Here is a 23142-nt window from a genome sequence, read left to right on the forward strand (position 1 = left end):
CCCCAGCCTCTCTCAGCTTGGGGAAGTCTGAGCTTGCACTCTGGTCCCCAGCATAGCAGCACATTCACATATTAAGTTAATCTTTTCTCCCTCACACGCACTGTGAGAGCTCCCACTTGGATGGAATTTGGCTCCTGGGATGCAGCTTTCAGCTGCATTCATTTACCTTGTAATCTGTACAAAATGAACGCATGAGACCCACAGGGTGGCATGGTTGAACTGACAGCAGAATGACTTTGCAGCCTATGGGCCAGATCCTCAGTTGGTGTGGGTCAGAGGAGCTCCATTGACTTAAGTGGAGCTACACCAATGTACATCAGTTGAGGATCTGACCCTCAATCTTTAACTGAGACAGAAACCACTTGACAGAAGCAAACATGGCATCATTCTTTCCGCCCGGTTTGAAACCTGCTGAGCTGGAGATGCATAACAGAGGCCTGGAGCACTGACGAACCCCATGTCAGGAAAGTGGGAGGTTAGGCAAACATTTCAGTGCCAGTGTATGGTCATGGGTAGGAGGAACTGATTCCTGTACGATGTGCTCTTTTCATAGTTTCCTGATACTAACAGCCACCATTTTGGTTTCTTTATGGGACAAACCAACCAACCAACCTGTGTCCCAGTTAGAGTCATGTGCATAGGCAGGTAGGAAATAACATACCAGATTAGACCTGTGCATGTGACAGTGGCCTGACCAGAGGTTTCAGAGCAAGCCCCTAGTGGATAATTATGGAATAACCTGCCCTTCCAGGGAGTGCCCTTCTAACCCCTATCAGTGAGTGGTTGGTTTATGTCCTAAACTAGAAAGGTTAATATCCTTCCTAAAACATTTTTTTAGCAGTCCAATGCACTTTGGATGTTCTCATTGCCCACACAAATGTCAATCCTTTTTTAGAATCCTAGCAAGCTCTTGGTCTCAATGATATCTTCAGGCAATGAGTTCCACAGGTTAAATATGTATAGTGTAAAAAAGGATTTCCTTTGATCACTTTTCATCATGTTGCCTTTCAGTTTCATTGACCATAGAGCCCTGCGCGGGACTTTTAAAAATCCCACTCCTGCTCTTATGGCAGCGGGTCCTGCCGACTCACGGGATCCCAGTCTTGCTGCAGGGCTCTACACCAGTCCCCTTCAGGGTTATAACTGAAGGCACCATTTATGTACCGTGAGAGAAGCTGCTCCTGACTTACCTACTCTACAGGCTTTGTTTATTATTTTGTATGCTTCTAACATCTCCCCTAACTGCCACAAGTACTCTTTTTTTTTTTTTTGAGATAATTAGCCTAGCATTATGCCTGTGACAGCGGCCAGCACCAAATCCTTCAGAGGAACATGTAAGAACCCTGCAACTGGCAGATGTGGGGCAACCTGCCCCAACATTGTCTCCTACTACTCTCTAATAGTTAGAGATTGGCTTAAGCCCTGAAGTATGAGGTTTAGCACTCCTTCTAAAACGTTGGTTATAATTGATTAGGAGAACTCTGGATATTCTCGTCAAATGGGCCCAATCTTTTCAATCTCACCTCCTACTGAAGCTTGTCCATACCTTGCGTGCCTAAATATGGCTTTGCATGACTAACTTTGGACACGCGGGTTGGAAAATGCTGGCCTAAGTGACACGCCTAAAGTCACCCAGCAAGTCTTCAGCAGAGCTAGAAAGAGAACCACAAGCCCAATTACCATATGTCGTGGAACGGGGGCAGTGGTGAGAGTGGTGTGGTTGGGAAAGGAAGTTACTGTACACTTGATAGCTGTTATAGCACCTTGGCCTGGACAGAGCTCAGTATTGTTTATCTACAAAAGCAACTTAGAAGCACTTATCTGCACAGCACAGAGTGACAGGAGCTCTGCAAAAATGTGTGTGCAGCCTGTTATACTCTGAATAATGGGGCAGCACTTACACTTAAAACAAGTTATTTATTAGAAATACTAGTGTGGATTTTTTTCTATAAGTAATTGTAATCACCCCCTCCCCTACACACCAAGGACACCTGAAGGGTTTGAACCTGCAATCTTCAGCCAAGCTCTATGCTACCTGAGCTAAAGGAGTATCTCCAATAACTGATAACAGTAGGAGGCCATTATCCTCTAGTGGGCTAACCAGTACAGGGGAAAAGCAACACATACTCGGTGTATGCATTATACAGCCATGTAAGTAAATTAACCCTCTGCCTGCTGCTAAACACCGCAACCTCACATAACTGCATTTTTGGAAAGGGAATGCCAAGGTTTCCCACAACACATCAACACATAGGCCTGGCCTACACTACACAGTTAGATCAACATAAGGCAACTTACATTGACCTAATTATGTCAGCGTACACACGACAGCCTTGTCCCGCCCATGTAAGTGCCCCACTACACCAACATAATAACTCCACCTCCATGAGAGGCGTAGGGCTTAGGTCAGTGTAGTTAGGGTGTCTGTGTAAACACTGTGTTACTTACATTAGCTGGAGCCGTGAAATTGACAAGAAAGCCAGACAGCTAGAGCCTGGCTTCCCCCAGCTCCCCACTCCCACCCGGGCTGCTGCCTGGAGGCTCCCTGCCCCCTGGAGAGCAGCTGGGCTCCCAAAGAGGAGCTGCGCAGAGCTGAGAACTCTGGCTTTCAGACCCCCACACTGTCCCTTTTCAATCAATGGAAGCGCTCCTGGTGAGGACGTGCACCGCCAATAGAAGGAGGGTAGTGTGGACAGTAACTACTGCAAGTCTACCTATGTCAGGGCTGTAGTGTAGACATGCCCATAGAATGCAGACCCAGAGGATGCCTCTGTTTGGAGGCTGGTCAGAGGCACATAAAGGATTAATGCCTATTACAGAAACTGCTTCAGTCACATCGCCCTGAAAATGCTTTTAGCCCATTTAAAAGAAATCTAAGAAACAAACGACGTGATTCACACTCATTGGGTAATGTAAGGGTGCTTCCCTCAGTATGTTTAGAGGACACATGTCAGCAGCGCTCACCTTAGTCACCGTACCCTTTATAAATCTTTTTTATTTTGTGAGCTGGTGCAATGTCTCAGTGTAATTGCAGGTAAGGGGAGTTGTTTCCTGAAAAGAAGAAGGAAGGAGTATCTCAACACCTGTGCAACAGTACATACAGCTGGAATCATTAAATAAGACTGGCAAAGTACTTCTGTGAGGACTGTGCCCCGGTGACTAAGCCTTACTTCGTGCAGCAGGTGTTGTCTTGCAATCTAATAGCAGCCGGCACTATAGAAATCAAGTACAAAAGATATGTTATGAACCTCTTTTTTCAGTGCACAATACACTCTGCAGTGGTTTAAGTGACTTAGATCAGACCAAAATTCAACTCCACTAGATCATCTAGAGTAAAGCCATACTTGGTTTTTCTCCCCGCACATTTGCCTTCCCAGAAATTCACATGGGTACAGGATTGAGTTTGAGACTGGATCTTCAGTATGTTAACAAACGTCACCTTCCCAAGTGGCAGGCAGGCTTGTCCTACAGAGATCAAAACATGCATTAGTTTCCCTATTGCAAACGTCCATTGCCCCTTTGAGTGGCTCGTCAGCTGGCTTCTGCAATAGGGAAATGGTGGGGTCAGACGAGGGTTCCCATCAGCGAGTGCCCATGTGAAAACCTGAACATAGAGAATGGGCCCTGAGAATGAAATCATCAGCTGCCATTTGGGACAAAAGTCATCTCGGCAACAGTCTTAACTAGCTCAGTACGGTTGCAGCACTTTAGAGATCAGGATCCTCCCCCAGACTTTCCAACTGCACAAACCACCAAGCATGTCTCAGAAATTGCTTGTTGAATATTCTGTCAATTTTAATTGGATTGTTTTCAAGCCAAATTGTTGCAACTTGAATTCTTTGCTGATCGGTTGGCAGCAGTCACAGAAATATATGATGCACTCTCTTTTTGCACATCTCATTAGTAAAGATGTGTTCTCTGCTTATCCAGAGTAACATGCTTTACTGGTTGACTGACCTGAATACCAGACCTGCTTTCTACAGCAAGTGTTGGATTCAAATAGATTAATGTTCATATACTTTACCAATCAACGAGAGGCAGCAGGCGCACAGTAGACTGTATATTGGAACAGTAGCCAGGCACTTCTGAGTTCTAATCATGAATCTGCCATAGTGGGACTTTGGGCAAATCACTCCACTTCCTTATGCCTCAGTTTCCCTATTTGTATGCTGCTCAGAGTGAGGATCACCTAAGTTAATGTTTGCACAGTGCTCTGAAGATGTAAAGAGCTAATAATGATTGGCATCAAGAGCCATCGTTTACAAACTCCGCTATAGATTTCACTCTCTTCATTGCATGTGGCGGTTGTTTTTCCTGTAAAGGACATGTCACTTTAATCTGTGGTCACATGGAATATTCTTGATATCAAGAGGTGAGACCTCAGCAAAAGGGTCCTCACTGGAGCTGTAAGAAAAGCGAATGTGTGATGGAGAAAGCTGCTGAATTGACAGCCCTGGGGACTGAAGTGACAGCCCTGGGGACTGATCCAAAGCCCACTGAAATCAACGGAAAAACTCCTACTGACTTAACTGGTCTTTTATTTTCAGAATCGGAGCAGCACAGCAACGTAAGTGCCCCTGTCATAAATATAAAGGGAAAGGTAAACCCCTTTAAAATCCCTCCTGGCCAGAGGAAAAATCCTCTTACCTGTAAAGGTTAAGAAGCTAAAGGTAACCTCGCTGGCACCTGACCAAAATGACCAATGAGGAAACAAGATACTTTCAAAAGCTGGGAGGAGGGAGAAAAACAAAGGGTCTGTGTCTGTCTGTATGATGCTTTGGCCGGGGACAGAACAGGAATGGAGTCTTAGAATTTAGTAAGTAATCTAGCTAGGTATGTGTTAGATTATGATTTCTTTAAATGGCTGAGAAAATAGCTGTGCTGAATAGAATGAATATTCCTGTCTGTGTGTCTTTTTTGTAAGTTAAGGTTTTGCCTAGAGGGATTCTCTATGTTTTGAATCTAATTACCCTGTAAGGTATCTACCATCCTGATTTTACAGAGGTGATTCCTTTACTTCTATTAAAAGTCTTCTTGTAAGAAAACTGAATGCTTTTTCATTGTTCTAAGATCCAAGGGTTTGGGTCTGTGGTCACCAATGCAAATTGGTGAGGATTTTTACCAAACCTTCCCCAGGAAGTGGGGTGCAAGGGTTGGGAGGATTTTGTGGGGAAAGATGTGTCCAAACCACGTTTCCCAGTAAACCCAGATAAAGTTTGGTGGTGGCAGTGGAAATCCAAGGGTAAAATAATTTTGTACCTTGGGGAAGTTTTAACCTAAGCTGGTAAAAGTAAGCTTAGGAGGTTTACATGCAGGTCCCCACATCTGTACCCTAGAGTTCAGAGTGGGGAAGGAACCTTGACAGCCCACCACGCTGCTCGCAGCCAATGTGTCTCAGGCCTGATGTACTCTAAAAGTGAGTGAGCAGAGCATTCTTCATGCCCATTGCCAGCGTCGCTGATGGCTTTTTGATGTGCACGCCTGACTGCTGGGAACCGGACTGAGACAAACAACTCATTCCAAACAGGCCACTAAATAGCTCTCAGTCATTATTGCCTGGGTAACTGGGCGGTGGACCAGGAAACATAAACTCGCGTATCGCAAAGCGTGTATGCCCATATGTAGCTTGTAGCTCACCAGTGGCCTTGCAATCCGGTTATTTGTGTGCTGAAAGTTATGCACATGCTTAAGTGCTTTGCTGGGTTGGGTCCTTAGCTCATTATGGAAAAATCTGCATTGAATCAGAGCAAATCTTCAGCACTGATTTTTATAAAACTCAAGAGTCCTCCATGATTCCTCCCCCAGTTTTCCCACCCTTTTGCATGGCACCAGACTATACCAGGTGCCTCTTCTCCACCCTATCCTGCAATAAGGACCTGCTTCTCTAATCATGGCACATATGACCAACCTACTCTTGCAAGGAGGAACATGCAAGGCTGCTGGTGGGTGGGTCACTTTATAGGGTGGGCCCTCAGAGTGGCACCAGGAGTAATCCTTTCCACCCCAGGCAACGTTTTGTGACTTTTTCCCTACTCGCTTTCATACAACTCAACCAAAAGCAATGTCTTTTATAGAGAGCGTTAGAAAACAGGACCGGGGACAATCCTGCATTGGCAGGCAGATGGACTGGATGATCTGACAGGGCTTTTCCATCTCTAGTCCATGCTCTAGAATTGTGTGATACAAAAATTCCTGTACACAACCTTTCCCTTGCAGGTTCCCATGAAAATGTTCTAGTAAGAAAAGTGTGGGGGGGTTCTGCTTGCGAAGAGCAGATGATTTATTTAAGCCAGCTTTGACGCTTTGATAATCCTGGACTGGAAGAGACAGATGATCCATTGGATCTTCATTCCAGAATAGAAAGGGTAATCTACGGGGGGTCCTCTATATCCAGCTTTCCTTAGTTATGGGTTGTATAAATCAGGATGATTTTGCAGAGCAAAGTCACAGACATGCATTAGTTTTGCAGATGCAGGATGGCTTTTAGGGTCCTTTTTTTTTTTTTTTTTTTAAGCATTCTTGAAGTTCACCAGATTACTTTTTTTACCCTGTCGCAAAACAGATCTTGAGCATGGTTTGGAAGCAACACTTCTGAAAATCCCACCGTACAGCAAGAAGTTAACTCATTTTCAAACTTGGCTGTCCAAAGGTAGGTATCTACAGCTGAATTTAAGGACCAAAATGGAAACTTGGCAATGAAATAGAGCTGGTTGCAAATTATCCATTGGATTTGGCCTATTCTGAGATCATAAATCTGGCCTGTTCCAGAACAAATCCTGCTTTCTGGCAGCGTATTCCCTGTTCTATGAATTTACCAACTAGTCTAAGCCAATAAATTTCAGCCTCTGGATAGTTCGTAAATTGTTCTGTTCCACTAGTCACTGTTCATTATTGTGTGTGATTGTTTACCTAAGGATACGTCTACACTGCACAATCCCCTCTGCCCCGCCAGCGAATCTCAGAGCCTGGGTCAACTGACTTGGATTGGTGGGACTTGCATTACAGGGCTAAAAAGATCAGTACAGCTGCCCTGGAGGCTGGGCTCTGAAACCCAGGGAGGATGGTGGGTCTCACTGGGAACATCTATGCTGCTATTTCTAGCCCTGAAGCATGAGCTCAGGTCAGTTGACCTGAGCTCCATGACTCACTGCTGTGGGGGAGCAGGTACTCTAAGTCACATGACGTGGTTACCGCACCCTGGCAGGATGACTGAAACTTTTCAACAGGAGAATGAGGACTGGCAAAGAATGAACAGAGACTAGCAAACATGGCTATTTGCCCACGACTACCCTGGTTTGCAGGCACACATGAAGACTTACAAACAACAACTATTATCCAAGCATTCACGTGAACAAAGCCACAATCGCACAACTGTTTGCAAAGAGGGAAGGACAAGGCATGTAAACAGCCTTTAAGAAAAGTAAGTTTGCAACCACTTTATCCAGCATTCACCCAGCTCCAGTCTAAACACGCAAGGATATAGCTTTACCTCAGAATTAACTTTGGCTTGGTCTACACTTAAAACTTATACCAGCTAAGCTATGTCGGTCAGGGGCAGGGAAAAAACCACACCCTTGGCCAACAGAGCTATACCAACAAACCCCACAGTGTAGATACAGCTTTGCGGATAGAAGAATGGTTCTGTTGACATAGCTGATCTCATTTGGGGAGGTGGTGTTCTTAGCCCAGCAGAACTACTGCTGTAGGTGTACACTGAATCTACCCTATGGGGCTATGCCAACATAGCTATACTGGCATGGACTCTGTACAGCAGACACAGCTGATCGCTCTTACTTGGGTGTTGCCCCAAACCTCCCTGTCATCCACTCATGAAAACCTCTCACCTGAGCTTAGTGATGCTTCCAACACAAGCTAACTGGCCCAGCTGGGGATGTGCATTAGAGCACGGGTGCCACTTTCACACAGGCTGGCAACTGCCCACTTTGCAGTGAGGACGCAGGCTAAACCACTCACATGCCTATAGTCCTCCGCTGCTGTTCCCCACCCCCCCTTGCCCAAAGGGACAGACAAGTTCTCCCACAGTTCGCTGGCAAAGAATAATAGAGCGGCTCAGCTGACTGCAGTGCAAAGAACCATGGGATAGGCCCCCGGAAGTCCCAGTGGCACACGAGGGGAGTGCAGCACCCATGAGCACTTAGGGCATCTCTACATTAATGGTTAAGTACATTAAGTACCTCACGCAGAGCAACATTTTTCACAGACCTGAGCGAGGAAGTTAGGTCGACCTAAGTTTTAGGGATAGGTCAGGCCTCAGTAACTTGGGCAGGGCTTTGCAGTGTGGCTGCACACACCTGGGCTAGGCTGATCCCGGTGCAGCTCACCTGGGCTAACTCTACAGTGAAGACACACCCACAGTTTAGATGCCTAAGTAGTCATTTAAAACCTAACTTTTGGCATTCTGGTTTGAAAAGTGGACCACGCACTTACTGTAATTCTTGCTGTTCCCTTCTTAAATACACAGTAGGTTACATACTGTTTATTACAGGAGAAGTATAATGCATGTACCACATAATGTCCCGTAGATTTCAACAGGGCATTGCAAAATTAAGATTTACACTGAAAATCTCTTTTGGATTAACAGCAGCCAATAGCCAGAGTTTTGCAGGATCAGGCTACCCTCAATAGACGTACAATGCTACTTGTATAGAATACAGTAGCCTTGGTCAGACAAATTCCCAGCAAAAAGTTTACACAAAGCACTCATGACGTCAGTGGAAGGGCATCAGGAGTTTCTTTAAATCCTATTAAGTCGAGAGGAACCACATGAGAAATTAAATATAAAAACTGCTTATTTTAAAAACTGAGGTGAATTTAGTGTCAAAACCCCTTCCCAATGTGTCTTCAGTCATATCTGATTGCTCTGCTGACTATAATTAGTTGTCACTGCCTTTGCCTGTTATTAGCACTGTACCGTCAATCTAGTCAGGGGTGCACTGGAGTTGCATCGGGATTTCCAGTGGATTCGCAGCCTACAGGACTAATCCAAGCAAGGATGATGAAGCATGGCTCCCAAAAAGCCACACAGGTTCGGGAGTAAGTGTTCCCCTCCCATGTGATTTTAAATGGCAGGGGGAAACAGGGGCATTCGCTAACAATTTTGTTCACGGGCCCACGGCAGAATCAAATCCAGTTTACCCTCCCAGAGCTGGCTTGGGTCTGCAGTACTAACAGCACTAAAAAATTGCAATCAGTAGATAGGAGTCAAAGGTCCACAGGGAGCCAATACATTGAGCAAGACAGTGGGTGATCTTTTCTACACAGTCGCTTTTTAATATTACCTCCCTTTCCCTTGGTTTTTGTCTCCTTAAGAGAAATCTTGGATGTTACTTTCTTGATGGTTTCTCTTTGTATTTCATTTATTTTTGCATGATCTTGTACTTGATGGGGAAAGGTATATACAACTGAATTGAGAAAGTGCCCGCCAATCTTGTACCTTAGCAAGGAACGTGGCATGCTTAGGAAACTCTTCATTCACCAAGCTTTGCAGTGCAGATGTTAGCAAAACATGCAGCCCACTCAATGCAGCATACTGGTCAATGGAGTTGAACCACTTACGCCAGCGGTGAATTTGGTCCTGCATCTACTAAAGCAATGAAGTGTTGCTTAAGACAAGTTTTGCTGTCTGTATATACAACGCTTGCCATGAAAATGGCAGCACTTGCTGATGGTTAGCACACATGGTGTCTGAGATAATACAGGTTTCAGAGTAGCCGTGTTAGTCTGTATCCACAAAAAGAACAAATTTATTTGAGCATAAGCTTTCGTGAGCTATAGCTCACTTCATCGGATGCATGTGCTCTCGTGCTGGTAACAGCTCACCTTACCTGATCACTCTTGTTACAGTGTGTATGGTAACACCCATTGTTTCATGTTCTTTGTGTATATAAAATCTCCCCACTGTATTTTCCACTGCATGCATCCAATGAAGTGAGCTGTAGCTCACGAAAGCTTGTGCTCAAATAAATTTGTTAGTCTCTAAGGTGCCACAAGTACTCTTTTTTTTTGAGATAATACAGTTTTTCCCTATTCTTAGACTAGTTCAGAACTGTGGTACCAAAAAGCGTGTTTGAACTCATGGCAAAAGTGGACTTTTTAAGGGTGACCACCTTGTCTGTATCTATGAAACGTAGCACTTTATATAGCACTTTGCACAGTCTAAACAAGGCACAAACATTTACCAGTTAACCCTCACAACACCCCTCTGAGGCAGATATGTTTTATTGTCCCCACTCTGCAGGCGGGAAGACTGAGGCAGAAAAAGGTCATGTGATTTGCCCAAGGCTACACAGCAAGTAAGTGGCAGCACCAGGAGCAGAGCTAAGGAATTCCTGGTGCCCAGCCTTGTGATCACTCCTCATGACCAGGCTGATCTATGAGAGACTGAAGTAGTAGAGTATTTTTTCCAGCAGCACGAGCAGAAATTTACTGAGCAAGTGCAGCATGGAGCTGAAACGAGTTTTGTCCAAAGTGCCAGCACCTTCCACGACAGTGTGGTCGGTCAACAAAACATCCAACAGCGGCTGAGAAAATGGGCCACTTACATGGTAATGTTTCTGCACGGTTCTTTTGGATCATTATGCAGAGCTGTAGCACCAGTTGGGGCGCGCTCTCCAGGAAGGTCTCCAGGAGGCGCAGCATGTTCACGTCTGCATACTCATACATCATAGCCCAGTAGAAGCGCCGTTGGTGTTCCTTCCGCCTCTGGCTCTGGATCCCCAGGTACATGGTTCGGATATACCTGCAGCACAGGGAAGGAGCAAGCCGACCATCAGTCATTGGCGACAACAGCTGGCGGGGGTGGGGGGTCAAATAGCAACCAATGGAATAAGAACCAGTAGGCCAGGAAAGGATAACAGCTCAGAGCAGGAGGGAGAGCTCTCTCTCTATGGAAATGTGTCCTATGTAGAGCTTTCTCTGGGGCCGGTCCAAGACTGTGAAACGAACTCCCACAAGATCTAAGAACCACCTCCGACATCACCACTTTCTGTACAGCCAAGACTTCAGTAGCCAGCGCCCAGCTCAGCAGACATAAAATAAACCAATCCCAAATAAGTCCATTCAAACAAACAAGCAAAAAGAAACCTCGCACAGTTTTCCCATTGGAGAGAAAAGTGAGAGAGAGAAAATCACACGTGGCAAATGCTAGTCACATCATTTAATGCACGGCTGGCCGTGCTCAGATACTGTGGTGACCAGGGCAGTATAAGAATGAGAACAGAATAGAATAATTCTGGCAGAATCTGACGCTTCTCTTCAGGCAGGGAAGTCCTAATATTTGCTGACTGAAAGCCACCTTAGCCACTTCCCAAGAACCCAATGAGCCGACCTAATTTCCCTTAGATAGCGCAGCATGCAGCCACATTGACCTTTAACTCAGAGGAGTGGCTTGCAAAGACTACAGGACGCAGCTTTGGATTAAGACATAGCATCACATCCGGGGACCTAGATCTGCAGCAGGCTGCACCTCCATGTTAAATGTGAGAGCAGCCGCAGGTCACGCTGTAGAACTCCACTGGCCAACTCTGGTCTTAAAGGGAGGCAATAGATGGAGTCAGCAGAAAAAAACCATTACAAACAAAAATGCAAATTCTAAACTACTCGACAGTGCCTCTTACAGTCATTTGAAATGTGCCACCTGAAAGGGAGTTTCCTTCTTTACATGTTTTGTGGCTGAACTCCTACAATGGTGAATTCAGGAGTGTTTATTTTCCCTCTGAAGGGAAATCAAATGCTTGAAGAGAGAAAGTAGCGGAAGTAATTGTTGGGTTTTTTTGAGGAGGACTGGGAGACAGATTTGGGGCTGCTTGGCAATAATTGGTGAATTCTGTATATTGACCTGGTTATTGAGAGGAGATGTTTATTGTGTGAATATTTTGGTTAATCTAATAGGGCGCTGTAGGGGAAAAAAAGCAGGAAGTGGGGGAAATGGCTTAAACATAAACCACTTTTCAGCACTTCTGAGAGTTGTTAAGAGATGAAGCCAGGACAGGAAAAGGCCCGCGAATATAGAAGAGCAAAAACTGTGGCAGGTTTAAAAGGAACACTCTCAGGGGACAGAGGAGGAGGACAGTAGTTGTTCAGGGACACAGATGCCTCTTGTGGGTATCTGAAGAAGGTAGGCCTGCCCCGGTTCCTGTCAGGGGCTGGCGATCCTCTAAGAAAGACATGTGCAGGCTGCTTGTTGTTTGAACAGCCTTTTCCCTCTGACAATCTAAAAGATTTGTTCCTACGGCAAAACTAGACAATAATTATCTGGTCACTGTACAGCACTGATCTAAGACACCCCAGGGAAGAACTAACTGCTGGTGCCAGAACTCAGATGTGGAGGGTAAGGACAGTTGATAGACAGGGCACAGAAGGCTGGGAAGAACTGAGAAATTTCACCTCAGGAGAGGCAAAGGCATGAGGTCTAAAACCTGAGGGGGTGCACTCAGAGGGTGTGTCTACACAGCACACTAAGCCTGGCCTCCTGACTCAGGTTTGGGTCCGAGACCCCCTTCCGTCCACACACAAAGCAGTCTGACTCAGGTCAACAAGCACCTAGGTCTTAGGACCTTGCTGGGAGGAGGGCAGTCAGAGCCCGCATCTTGCTGTGATGTGGGTCCAAGCTCTGTTGTTCTGCAGTGTGCAGGCAGCTCAAGTAGGGTCGCCAACTTTCTAATCACACAAAACCAAACACCCTTGTCCCTCCCCCTTCCCAGCCCCTTCCCGGAGACCCTGCCCCTTCTGAGGCCCTACCCCCCCCCACCCCACTCACTCAATCCCCCTGTTGCTCGCTTTCCCCCACCCTCACTCACTTTTGCCGGGCTGGGGCAGGGGGTTGGGGTGTGGAAGGGGGTGAGGGCTCCAGCTGGGAGTGTGGGCTCCGGTGTGGGACCAGAAATGAGGGGTTCAGGGTGCGGCAGGGGGCTCCGGACTGGGGCAGACGGTTTGGGTGTGTGTGGGGGCGTGAGGGCGGATTCTCAAATACTTCAGGGAATATTTCATTTCATTTATTTTAAAACTGGTTTCCCTGAATAGTTCCATAAATATATTTCTCTTTATATTGGATCTGGCAAAACCTGTTCTTTGTCTGCGTACAAAACCTCTACCTTTTGCATGGACGCTAACTGATTAGACACCTTGATTTTGAATGGTACAAACATGATAAGGACTGGAATATACTAAAAAGTTATATTGGTATAATTATATCAGTTAGGGATGTGATTTTTTGCCAGCATAGAGTTATGCTGGTAAAAGCCCTAGTATGGACCCTGACAGCAGGATTGTCTGGCTATGTAGACTCCCTCCTCAGGCCCTATCTTCCAGCACTCCCAGCTATCTTCGAGACACCACTGACTTCCTGAGGAAACTACAATCCATCGGTGATCTTTCTGAAAACACCATCCTGGCCACTATGGATGTAGAAGCCCTCTACACCAACATTCCACACAAAGATGGGCTACAGGCCGTCAGGAACAGTATCCCCGATAATGTCACGGCAAATCTGGTGGCTGAACTTTGTGACTTTGTCCTCACCCATAACTATTTCACATTTGGGGACACTGTATACCTTCAAATCAGTGGCACTGCTATGGGCACTGCATGGCCCCACAGTATACCAACATTTTTATGGCTGACTTAGAACAACGCTTCCTCAGCTCTCATCCCCTAATGCCCCTACTCTACTTGCGCTATATTGATGACATCTTCATCATCTGGGCCCATGGAAAAGAAGCCCTTGAGGAATTCCACCATGATTTCAACAATTTCCATCCCACCATCAACCTCAGCCTGGACCAGTCCACACAAGAGATCCACTTCCTGGACACTATGGTGCTAATAAGCAATGGTCACATAAACACCACCCTATACCAGAAACCTACTGACCACTATTCCTGCCTACATGCCTCCAGCTTTCACCCAGACTACACCACACAATCCATTATCTACAGCCAAACTCTACGATACCACCGCATTTGCTCCAACCCCTCAGACAGAGACACACCTACAAGATCTCTATCAAGCATTCTTACAACTACAATACCCATCTGCTGAAGTGAAGAAACAGATTGACAGAGCCAGAAGAGTACCCAGAAGTCACCTACTACAGGACAGGCCCAACAAAGAAAATAACAGAATGCCACTAGCCATCACCTTCAGCCCCCAACTAAAACCTCTCCAAGGCATCATCAAGGATCTACAACCTATCCTGGAGGACGACCCATCACTCTCACAGATCTTGGGAGACAGGCCAGTTCTTGCTTACAGACAGCCCCCCAACCTGAAGCAAATACTCACCAGCAACCACATACCACACAACAGAACCACTAGCCCAGGAACCTATCCTTGCAACAAAGCTCGTTGCCAACTGTGCCCACATATCTATTCAGGGGACACCATCACAGGGCCTAATCACATCAGCCACACTATCAGAGGCTCGTTCACCTGCACATCCACCAATGTGATATATGCCATCATGTGCCAGCAATGCCCCTCTGCCATGTACATTGGTCAAACTGGACAGTCTCTACGTAAAAGAATAAATGGACACAAATCAGATGTCAAGAATTATAACATTCAAAAACCAGTTGGAGAACGCTTCAGTCTCTTTGGTCACTGGATTACAGACCTAAAAGTTGTAATTCTTCAACAAAAAAACTTCAAAAACAGACTCCAACCAGAGACTGCTGAATTGGAATTAATTTGCAAACTGGATACAATTAACTTAGGCTTGTATAGAGACTGGGAGTGGATGGGTCATTACACAAAGTAAACTATTTCCCCTTGTTTATTCCCCCCCTCCACCCTCCACTGTTCCTCAGACATTCTTGTCAACTGCTGGAAATGGCCCATGGAAACGGAAATGTTAGTCTCTAAGGTGCCACAAGTCCTCCTTTTCTTTTTGCGAATACAGACTAACACGGCTGCTACTCTGAAACCACTACAGATACAGTTATACTGGTATAGAAGGACCTTTTACTAGATAATTCTCTTTCTTGAGCCAGAATTAACTATACAATTAACACTGTTATACCAATATAGCAGCACCTACTTACGTTTTTGGGCAGGAGAAGAATTCCCTGCTTTGACTATACCAATAGAGTTAAAGAAACCCAAAGAAAAGAAAAAAGAACCATAACATTTCACCCCAGATGTGTTGCTATTGGCCTCAATTTTCAAAAACAGGAGCCTAAAGTTAGACTCCTAAATCTATATTTAGGCACCAAAGTAAATGGCTTAATTTTCAAAAGTGCTGAGCATCACGAAGCTACAATTGACTTCACCGTGAGCTGTGAAGTGTTCTGCGCTTTTGAAAACCACGCTATTTATTTAAGAGCCCAATTATGTATTCAGGAACCTAACTTTAGTCTCCTATTTTTGCAAATCTTGGCTAATATTTTAAATACAGGCCACAGCAGGACATCGTGCCATATAACTAATATGGGTGAGGGTTTAGAGACAACTTTCTTTAAACACAAATAGGGCTGGCTGTTCGCTTTGCTCTGGCAGATGTCCCAGAATTCCTGTTGGCACAATTACCATCATCATTACTTACTACTTAAGCTGCAGTAGCAGCAACATATTCCAGGCAAATTCACTACAGCCCTGCCTCCAAGGAGCACTTCTTAAAAGTCAGAGCCATACGTGTTGAAAACCAGAAAGTTAGTCAAACAGCATTTGATTGGAGCTCCAAGACAGCTCCATAAGGCAGAGAGGGATTTCACATCCCATCCTAGGTGCCTTCTACACACTTTCATAACTAAGCCGGGCCAGGACTTGGACAGGAGATGAAGAAGTATCAAATTCGTGTGACATGAGTAGGCTGAATTTTCTTCTGTTACACTGGTGTCAATCCGGAGTGACTCGTTGACCACAGTGGAGTTATTCTGATAAATTAAAGGCAGGATCTGGCCCCACAGTGTGACTGTGTGAGTAAGGTGAGCAGGATTTGGCTCCCAGTGTAAGGGAAACCCAAGTGTTGTAGGAAATGATGCGGGTGTTGCTCCATGCAGGTGACAAAATAACTTAGATAACAAGGAGATGAGTGCAGCATAAATGCTTAGAGACTAGATTATATAGATGGCCAGTTTATATTGATAGACAGATGCTCTGAATATCTGATTCTACAGTCTTTGCTCATGAGTGGTTCCTTCTCAGGCAAGTGGATTCAATTTAAACCAATAAGGATTCCAGGTACGAATAAAGGTTGAGCAGTAACGAAGCAGAGTGTCAGCATAGTAATGCTGTCTCTTTGGTAAGACATAACCCTCAGGTCCTGACTATTGCTGATAATTAGCTGCCCCAGAGAACCCGAAGCACCGAGTAGCATTACTGCTCATGTAGACTCTGGAGATCAGGAATTGCAGAGGCCCTAAGAGAGCTGGACGTGCCAGAAACCTTGCAAAACATTCAAGCCACCACCTGCAACACAGACCCACGACCCCGCTAGCTCATGAAAGGCAGCGAAGAACAACGGAGCCCACTGCTAATAGAAATGATCGTCATCCCCTTCAGAGCACTGAACCGGCCATCCTCCCTGAAAAATACAAGACCTCGCCCAACCCTGACAACATTCACACTCAGTGCAGAAGATCTGTCCAGCTGCTCCCTTGCTGTTCTCCAGACTCCCACCCCTGTGCAAAAATCAACCAGAAAAGAGCAGCAACCAAAGTTCAGCAACATGTAACCTCTGCCAAGCTCCTGGATGCTTCCCAACTGGGCTTCAGACTGCGGCAGAGCATGAAGAAAGCCTTGGTCCCCCTCAGAGAGGAACTTCTCCTGGCACTAGATAAAAGCCATCTCCCAGTGATCACACTATTCTGCTCCTGTTCCCCTAAAGCTTCTCCTGTGGGGGGGGGTCCCATGGGGGTCCCATCCTTCCTCCCCTTCTCCTCAGTATCTACAAGAGCCCACTTGGAGAGGTGGGGTGGCACTGTAGGCCAACAGTATGTCAACAACCCCCCGCAGTTCGTCTCATTTTCCACAGACTTGACCAGCACCATCCCAAGGCTGTCACATAGCCTAGAGCAAACCAGTGTCGGGATGAAAAGCAGCTAGCTCAAACCAAACCCAGGCAAGGCAGAAGTGTTGCTGGTCTGAATGGGGAACTAGAGGGCACTCTCTCCTCTCCTTCCACAGAAGGCATCTGCTATAAGACTTTCCTCTTCAGCAAGGAATTCCTCCAACAGAGAACCTATGAAACAGGGAGAGGAGAAGGACAGCTCATGCCCTGAAGTCCAATATGGCCTTCACCATGCTATTTACCTGGGAAATGATATGCAAAGAAATCCCTAAGACAGACAGAGAGAGAGACAGACAAAGTACTACTTTCCACTGCCTGTCATTTATTTCTACATTGTCTAACCGGGGGTCCAAAGTCAGGGAGGTTTAAAAGTCTTCTCTATGAGAGCCCTGAAGGAGAGCAGTGGTGACAACTAGCAGTCCCCATTTGATGCCAACCCAAAGTATTGGAAAATCATGAGTCAACAACCCCCTACCCCCAAATAATGATTGACTTAGAAATCATGAGGTTTTAAATAATATATTAGTTGCTTTCTGAGTTTTGACCCTATAGAAGTCATATTTTAATGCTTTTCTCCACAGCCATGAGGACTAGAAATTTACTTTTATTATTTAAATGGAAGCTGAGATTCTCACGTAATTCCATGACTCCAAGAGCTGGGGCTTTAAGAAAACACAAGACTTGTGATCAGATCCTAAGAGGCTCATGGCGTCCAGCTAGATTTAATTGTAACTTTCAGCCTGTACTTGCTTGGAACGGTCTTTCTCTTTTCACATGAATATCACCGCGGCTCTTCCCACCTACTGATCATCTCTTGTTCGCGACCGAGATGTCGACTCCCACCTTTGATAATGCCAGCCTCCATCACCCACTTGTTAAATTTTCAAACACCTTTGTGCCTTTTACCATGCTGCCCCCATCCACCAGGCTTCGGAGTCTCCCCATAAACATCCCCAAGTCACCACATTGTCTTCCTTCAAATCCCTCCTCAAAACTCTCCTCATTCATGGTGCCTACAATTGACAACAATTGTTAAACTTGACAACAGTTAGGCTGCAGAGGCGCTGATATCACTGCTCATCATGCTGATCAATATTGTCTCATTGTTTCCTGTACTCCCTAATGTGTCCATCTGTATCCATCTGTTGTGTCTTGTCTTATGCTCAGAAGGTAAGCTTTTAGGGGTAGGGATTGTCTTTTCGGTCTGTGTTTGTACAGCACCCAGCGCAATGGGATCCTGGTCCATGACTCCTAGGTGCTATGACAATACAAATCAATAATAAATAATAATAATAACAATACTAATAAAACTAAGTCATATTTGGAATACAAGTGAAAACTGCAAAGACACAGAACAATAATAGGAATGAAATGGTGATCGCTGCCTATGACAGCTATCAGTACTTCCAGGAGAGAGCCATTGCATGAGAACATGGGGCATTTCTGTAGCACCTTTACTTGCGCATCAGCCGCACATGTTGCTGGTCTGTTGGTAAGGGAGGCAATCAGGGGCCCGACTGTTACCTGCAATATTATTGTTTTTTAAATAAATGAATCATAAATGTCTGTTTCTGGCTTTGATAGCAGGGGGGTGTGGAGTGGGGGATGTATTAATCCACTGGTAGTTAATTGCCAGGACATTTCATCAGCAGCTGCTGCTGCTAATGCTTGGAAAGCATGATTATCCAGGACTGCAAATAGCAAGCGTAGGAGTTCACTCTCTCTTTCTCTTGAGCGCTGCAGATGAAACGGCTGTTCCTTGGAATCGTGCAGATGGGATCAAAACGGAGGCTGCCCAACTCCATCTTTATAACAGGGTTCCCACTATATTTACATCTAATAGGTTATTGGTCTAGATTCTCAGCTGGGGTGAACTGACTTCAATGGAGCTACGCTAATTTACATCAGCTTAGAATTTGGCCCACCGTTTTTCATCATAATGAATAAAAAAGGCTAATAGAAAGAGATGGCAACAGGGAAGCAAGATGGTAAATTAAACAATTACTCTAATTAAAAACAAAATCAAAGCTACAATTAATATGACATGCAGTGTGAACGTTTTGTGCATGGTTACGAAGCTCTGAGTAATCATTAATTAGACTCAGAGAATTATTATTTCTTATTTGTATTATTGCACCATCTAGGAGCCCCAGTCATGGACTGAGACTAGGTGCTGTACAAACACAGAACAAAAAAGATAGGGATGTCAGAGGCTATTGATATTTTCAAACATACAGTCTGCAAAAAATTCATCCATATTAAAATAGACAAAATCATTGTTTTCCACTCTGTCCTGAACTCATAGCAATGGGCTTGGCTGCACTGAATCGAGTAGTTATTTCCAAGCACTGTAACATTATAACAGTGTAGCAGCTCAGATCAAAACCAGGCCATACGCCACAGATCTTTGGAACTGTTTTGATGCCTACATGATCCCCTATATGCGTACACTTCTGTGGACCTCTCGTATCACTGCCATGTCAAAAACAAATAAGGACAACATAAGAACTTTGCGGGGAAAGCATGTGCAGTGGACAATTTCCTCCTTTAATCTGATTCCACTTCCATATACAGTAGTCATCACGGCCACAATTTTCAAAAAGTTAACAGTGATTTTGGCTGCTTCTTTTCTGATGAGCTGTGCTTTCTGGAGTTCTCCAGTTCTGCACCCAAAAATGGAGGCATCCAAAACCACTGGGTACTTGAGAAAATCTGTATTTTTTATTTAAAGATTAATATTTGAACTCTAAAACCTCAACAAGAAGCCTGTTCATCATAAGAACATAAGAACAGCCATAGTGGGTCAGACCAAAGGTCCATCAAGCCCAGTATCTTGTCCTTTGACAGTGGCCAATGGCAGATGCCCCAGAGGGAATGAACAGAGAGGTAATCGTTGCATGCCCTGTCACCCAATCTCAGCTTCTGGCAAACAGAGGCTAGGGACACCATCCCTGCCCATCCTGGCTAATAGCCATTGATGGACCTGTCCTCCATGAAACTATTTAGCTCCCTTTTGAACCCCGTTATAGTATTGGCTTTCACAACACCCTCTGGCAAGGAGTTCCACTTTATAAATTCATCTGATATAGTCCATTTCATATATCCTCTGTCAAGTAACCTGGTCTAGCTTCATAGTATAATTACCCTTAGCTCATTTAATTGCTTCAATCACCTATCACTTAAGAGTAAACAGTGAATAATCATAGAATCATAGGACTGGAAGGGTCCGCAAGAGGTCATCCAGTCCAGTCCCTGGCACTCATGACAGGACAAGTATTATCTAGACCATTCCTTAGATGTGTTTCTCGAGCCATGTTTAGGTTATTTATCCAGAATACCATCGAACGGAAATTTAGAACTTTAGAACATCGAACTTTAGAGACTCTGAGGGTATGTCTACACTGCAAAAATAGCTCCATGGCAGCAAGTCTCAGACCCAGGGTTAGCTGAGTCAGTATCCTGGCGCTTCAATTACAGGGCTAACAATAGCAGCGAAGATGTCCTAGCTGGGGCTGGAGCATGGGCTCTGAAATCTGTCGCGGGGGCTGGGTCTGAGAACCCAGGCTCCAGCCCAAGCGGGAACGTGGACACTGCTATTTTTCACTCCGTAGCATGAGCCCTGTGAGCTTGAGTCAGTTGTGCTGGGTTCTGAAACTCGTTGCTGTGGGGTTTGGGTTTGTTTCTTTGGGTTTTTTTTTTTTTTTTTGCAGCGCAGATGTCCCCAGAGTGGCTTAAATCCTGCAAAACTCAATTGTTCCTCTGCACCTTCCAGGACTGGATCTGTAAATTACTCAGAGCTGGACAGCCACATGCAAAGGTTTGCTGCATGCTGGGGATTCTTTTCTAATTTCTACTATTCATTACTTTACAAGTGATATTTTCAAAAGAGCTCAGCATTGCCCATCTCTGCCCCTACTGAAGCCAAGGAGAGAGCTCTGTTAAGACAAAGCCGCAGGTTTTTCAGTGTATGTCCCATAGGTGACAAAATCATATGCGCAAACATGAAATGAGATATTTTAGCAGGCATAACTATTTACCTTCCATTTGTTTTCAAGAAAATATTATTTTCAATCTATAATCTGGTTGAGATAATGTTTTGCTGATCCACTGCTGCGGAAGCGGCGAACAGAGGACAGGCAAACGGAGGGAGTTTGCCTGGGAACCATCCGCGAAGAGCTATGGTGAGTGCTGCATTAGGGGGCTGTGTTGTGAGCTGGTGGGGTGAATATCCGAGAGTCTGTCTGCTGTGACCATTTGTTTGACTGGAGCTAGTTGCAGGGACTGTTTGACTGCGTGTTTGTTTGTTTGAAAAGTGGGAATTGGGAGTGCTTTGTTCCAGGTGGGCCTTGAGTGGTTGATTGGAACGAAGACTTTGAGCCGGGCCAACTGCTTTGGGCCAGCAGCCTTATAAAAAAGGCAGCCAGTTGCAAACCAAATGAGCAGCGAAAAGATTTCACTCCATGCATCTGAAAAAGTGGGTTTTTCACCCACAAAAGCTTATGCCCAAATAAATCTGTTAGTCTTTAAGGTGCCACCAGACTCCTTGTTTTTGTGAACAGAGGACAGGCAAACAGAGGGAGTTTGCCTGGGGGGAGTTTCCACAGAGGATTTTTTTTTTTTTTTGCCTTTCAGGCTTCTGTGAACAGTAAATACAACCTCTGAAGGGGCTCTTAGAAGGAAGACAATATGGATAGTGAGCAATCAGCTGTTGTGACCTGCACAGGATGTGCCATGTTTGTCTTTCTCCCTGAGGATAGAAGAGACTTCGTCTGTACGAAGTGCAAGCTGGTCTCCATATTGGAAGAGAAGATTAAAGGACTAGAGACCCAAGTATCAACCCTGCACTGCATCAGAGAAAATGAAGATTTTCTGGATAGAAGTCAGCATTTGGTACTGTAGGTACAGCATGCTGAAGAATCAGAGAGGGCAGTGCAGAACAGGGAAGAAAACTGGCAGCATGTGATCTCCAGAAGAAGAAAAAGGAGAACCCATGTATCCCCAATGCAGATAGAGGTAAGAAACCGATTTCAGGCTCTCTGCACAGGTACCATGGCAGAGAATGGTTTGGAAGAGTCATCTGAGGGAAGGGATCAGAAGGAGACCCCATCGACTGGAAGGCATGGGATGCATTGTCCTAGGGATGAGGGTTCCACAACCACCACTCCCAAGAGGAGGAGATGGGTGGTGGTGGTCGGGGACTCCCTCCTAAGGAGGACGGAGTCATCCATCTGCCGTCCAGACCGGGAAACTCAAGAAGTGTGCTGCTTGCCTGGAGCTAGAATTCAGGATGTGACTGAATGTCTGCCAAGACTGATCAAGCCCTAGGACCGCTACCCCTTCCTACTTCTCCAAGTGGGCACCAATGATACTGCCAAGAATGACCTTGAACGGGTCACTGCAGGCTACGTGGCTCTGGGAAGAAGGATAAAGGAGTTTGAGGTGCAAGTCGTGTTTGCATCCATCCTCCCTGTTGAAGGAAAAGGCCCAGGTAGGGACCATCAAACTGTGGCGGTAAATGCATGGTTATGCAAGTGGTGTCGGAGAGAGGGCTTTGGATTTTTCAACCATGGGATGTTGTTCCAGGAAGAAGGATTGCTAGGAAGAGATGAGATCCACCTAACGAAGAGAGGGAAGAGCATCTTCGCTGGCAGGCTTGCTAACCTAGTGAGAAGGGCTTTAAATTAGGTTCACCAGGGGACGATGACCTAAGCCCAGAGGTAAGTGGGGAAGTGGGATACTGAGAGGAAACACAAGGAGGAGGGTGCAATAGGGGATGCTTCCTGATTTATACTGAGAAAGTAGGGCAATCAGCTAGGTATCTTAGGTGCCTGTATACGAATGCAAGAAGCCTGGGAAACAAGCAGGAAGAATTGGAAATCCTGGCACAGTCAAGGAACTATGATGTGATTGGAACAACAGAGACTTGGTGGGGTAACTCACATGACTGGATCACTGTTGAGAGTCTTTGAGTTAAGTTTAGAGGCGAGAGCAAGAAGGGTCATGTGGTGGGTGTCTGCTATAGACCACCAGACCAGGAGGATGGGGTAGACAAGGCTTTCTTCAGACAACTAACAGAAGTTTGCAGATCACAGGCCCTGGTTCTAATGGGGGACTTC

General features: G+C 45.5%; 1 protein-coding gene across 1 annotated transcript in view; it reads right to left on the reverse strand.

Annotated features, from left to right (window-relative positions):
• XKR6 (XK related 6) overlaps positions 1 to 23142 on the reverse strand; it is a 293812-nt gene that overhangs the window by 21985 nt on the left and 248685 nt on the right. The window contains exon 2 of the mRNA XM_048845787.2: positions 10563 to 10759. Within this exon, the coding sequence (XP_048701744.2) occupies positions 10563 to 10759 (197 nt within the window). The remainder of the gene's footprint in view (positions 1 to 10562; positions 10760 to 23142) is intronic.

This window comes from Caretta caretta, chromosome 3 (assembly GCF_965140235.1).
Source record: "Caretta caretta isolate rCarCar2 chromosome 3, rCarCar1.hap1, whole genome shotgun sequence".
Lineage (NCBI taxonomy): Eukaryota > Metazoa > Chordata > Testudines > Cheloniidae > Caretta > Caretta caretta.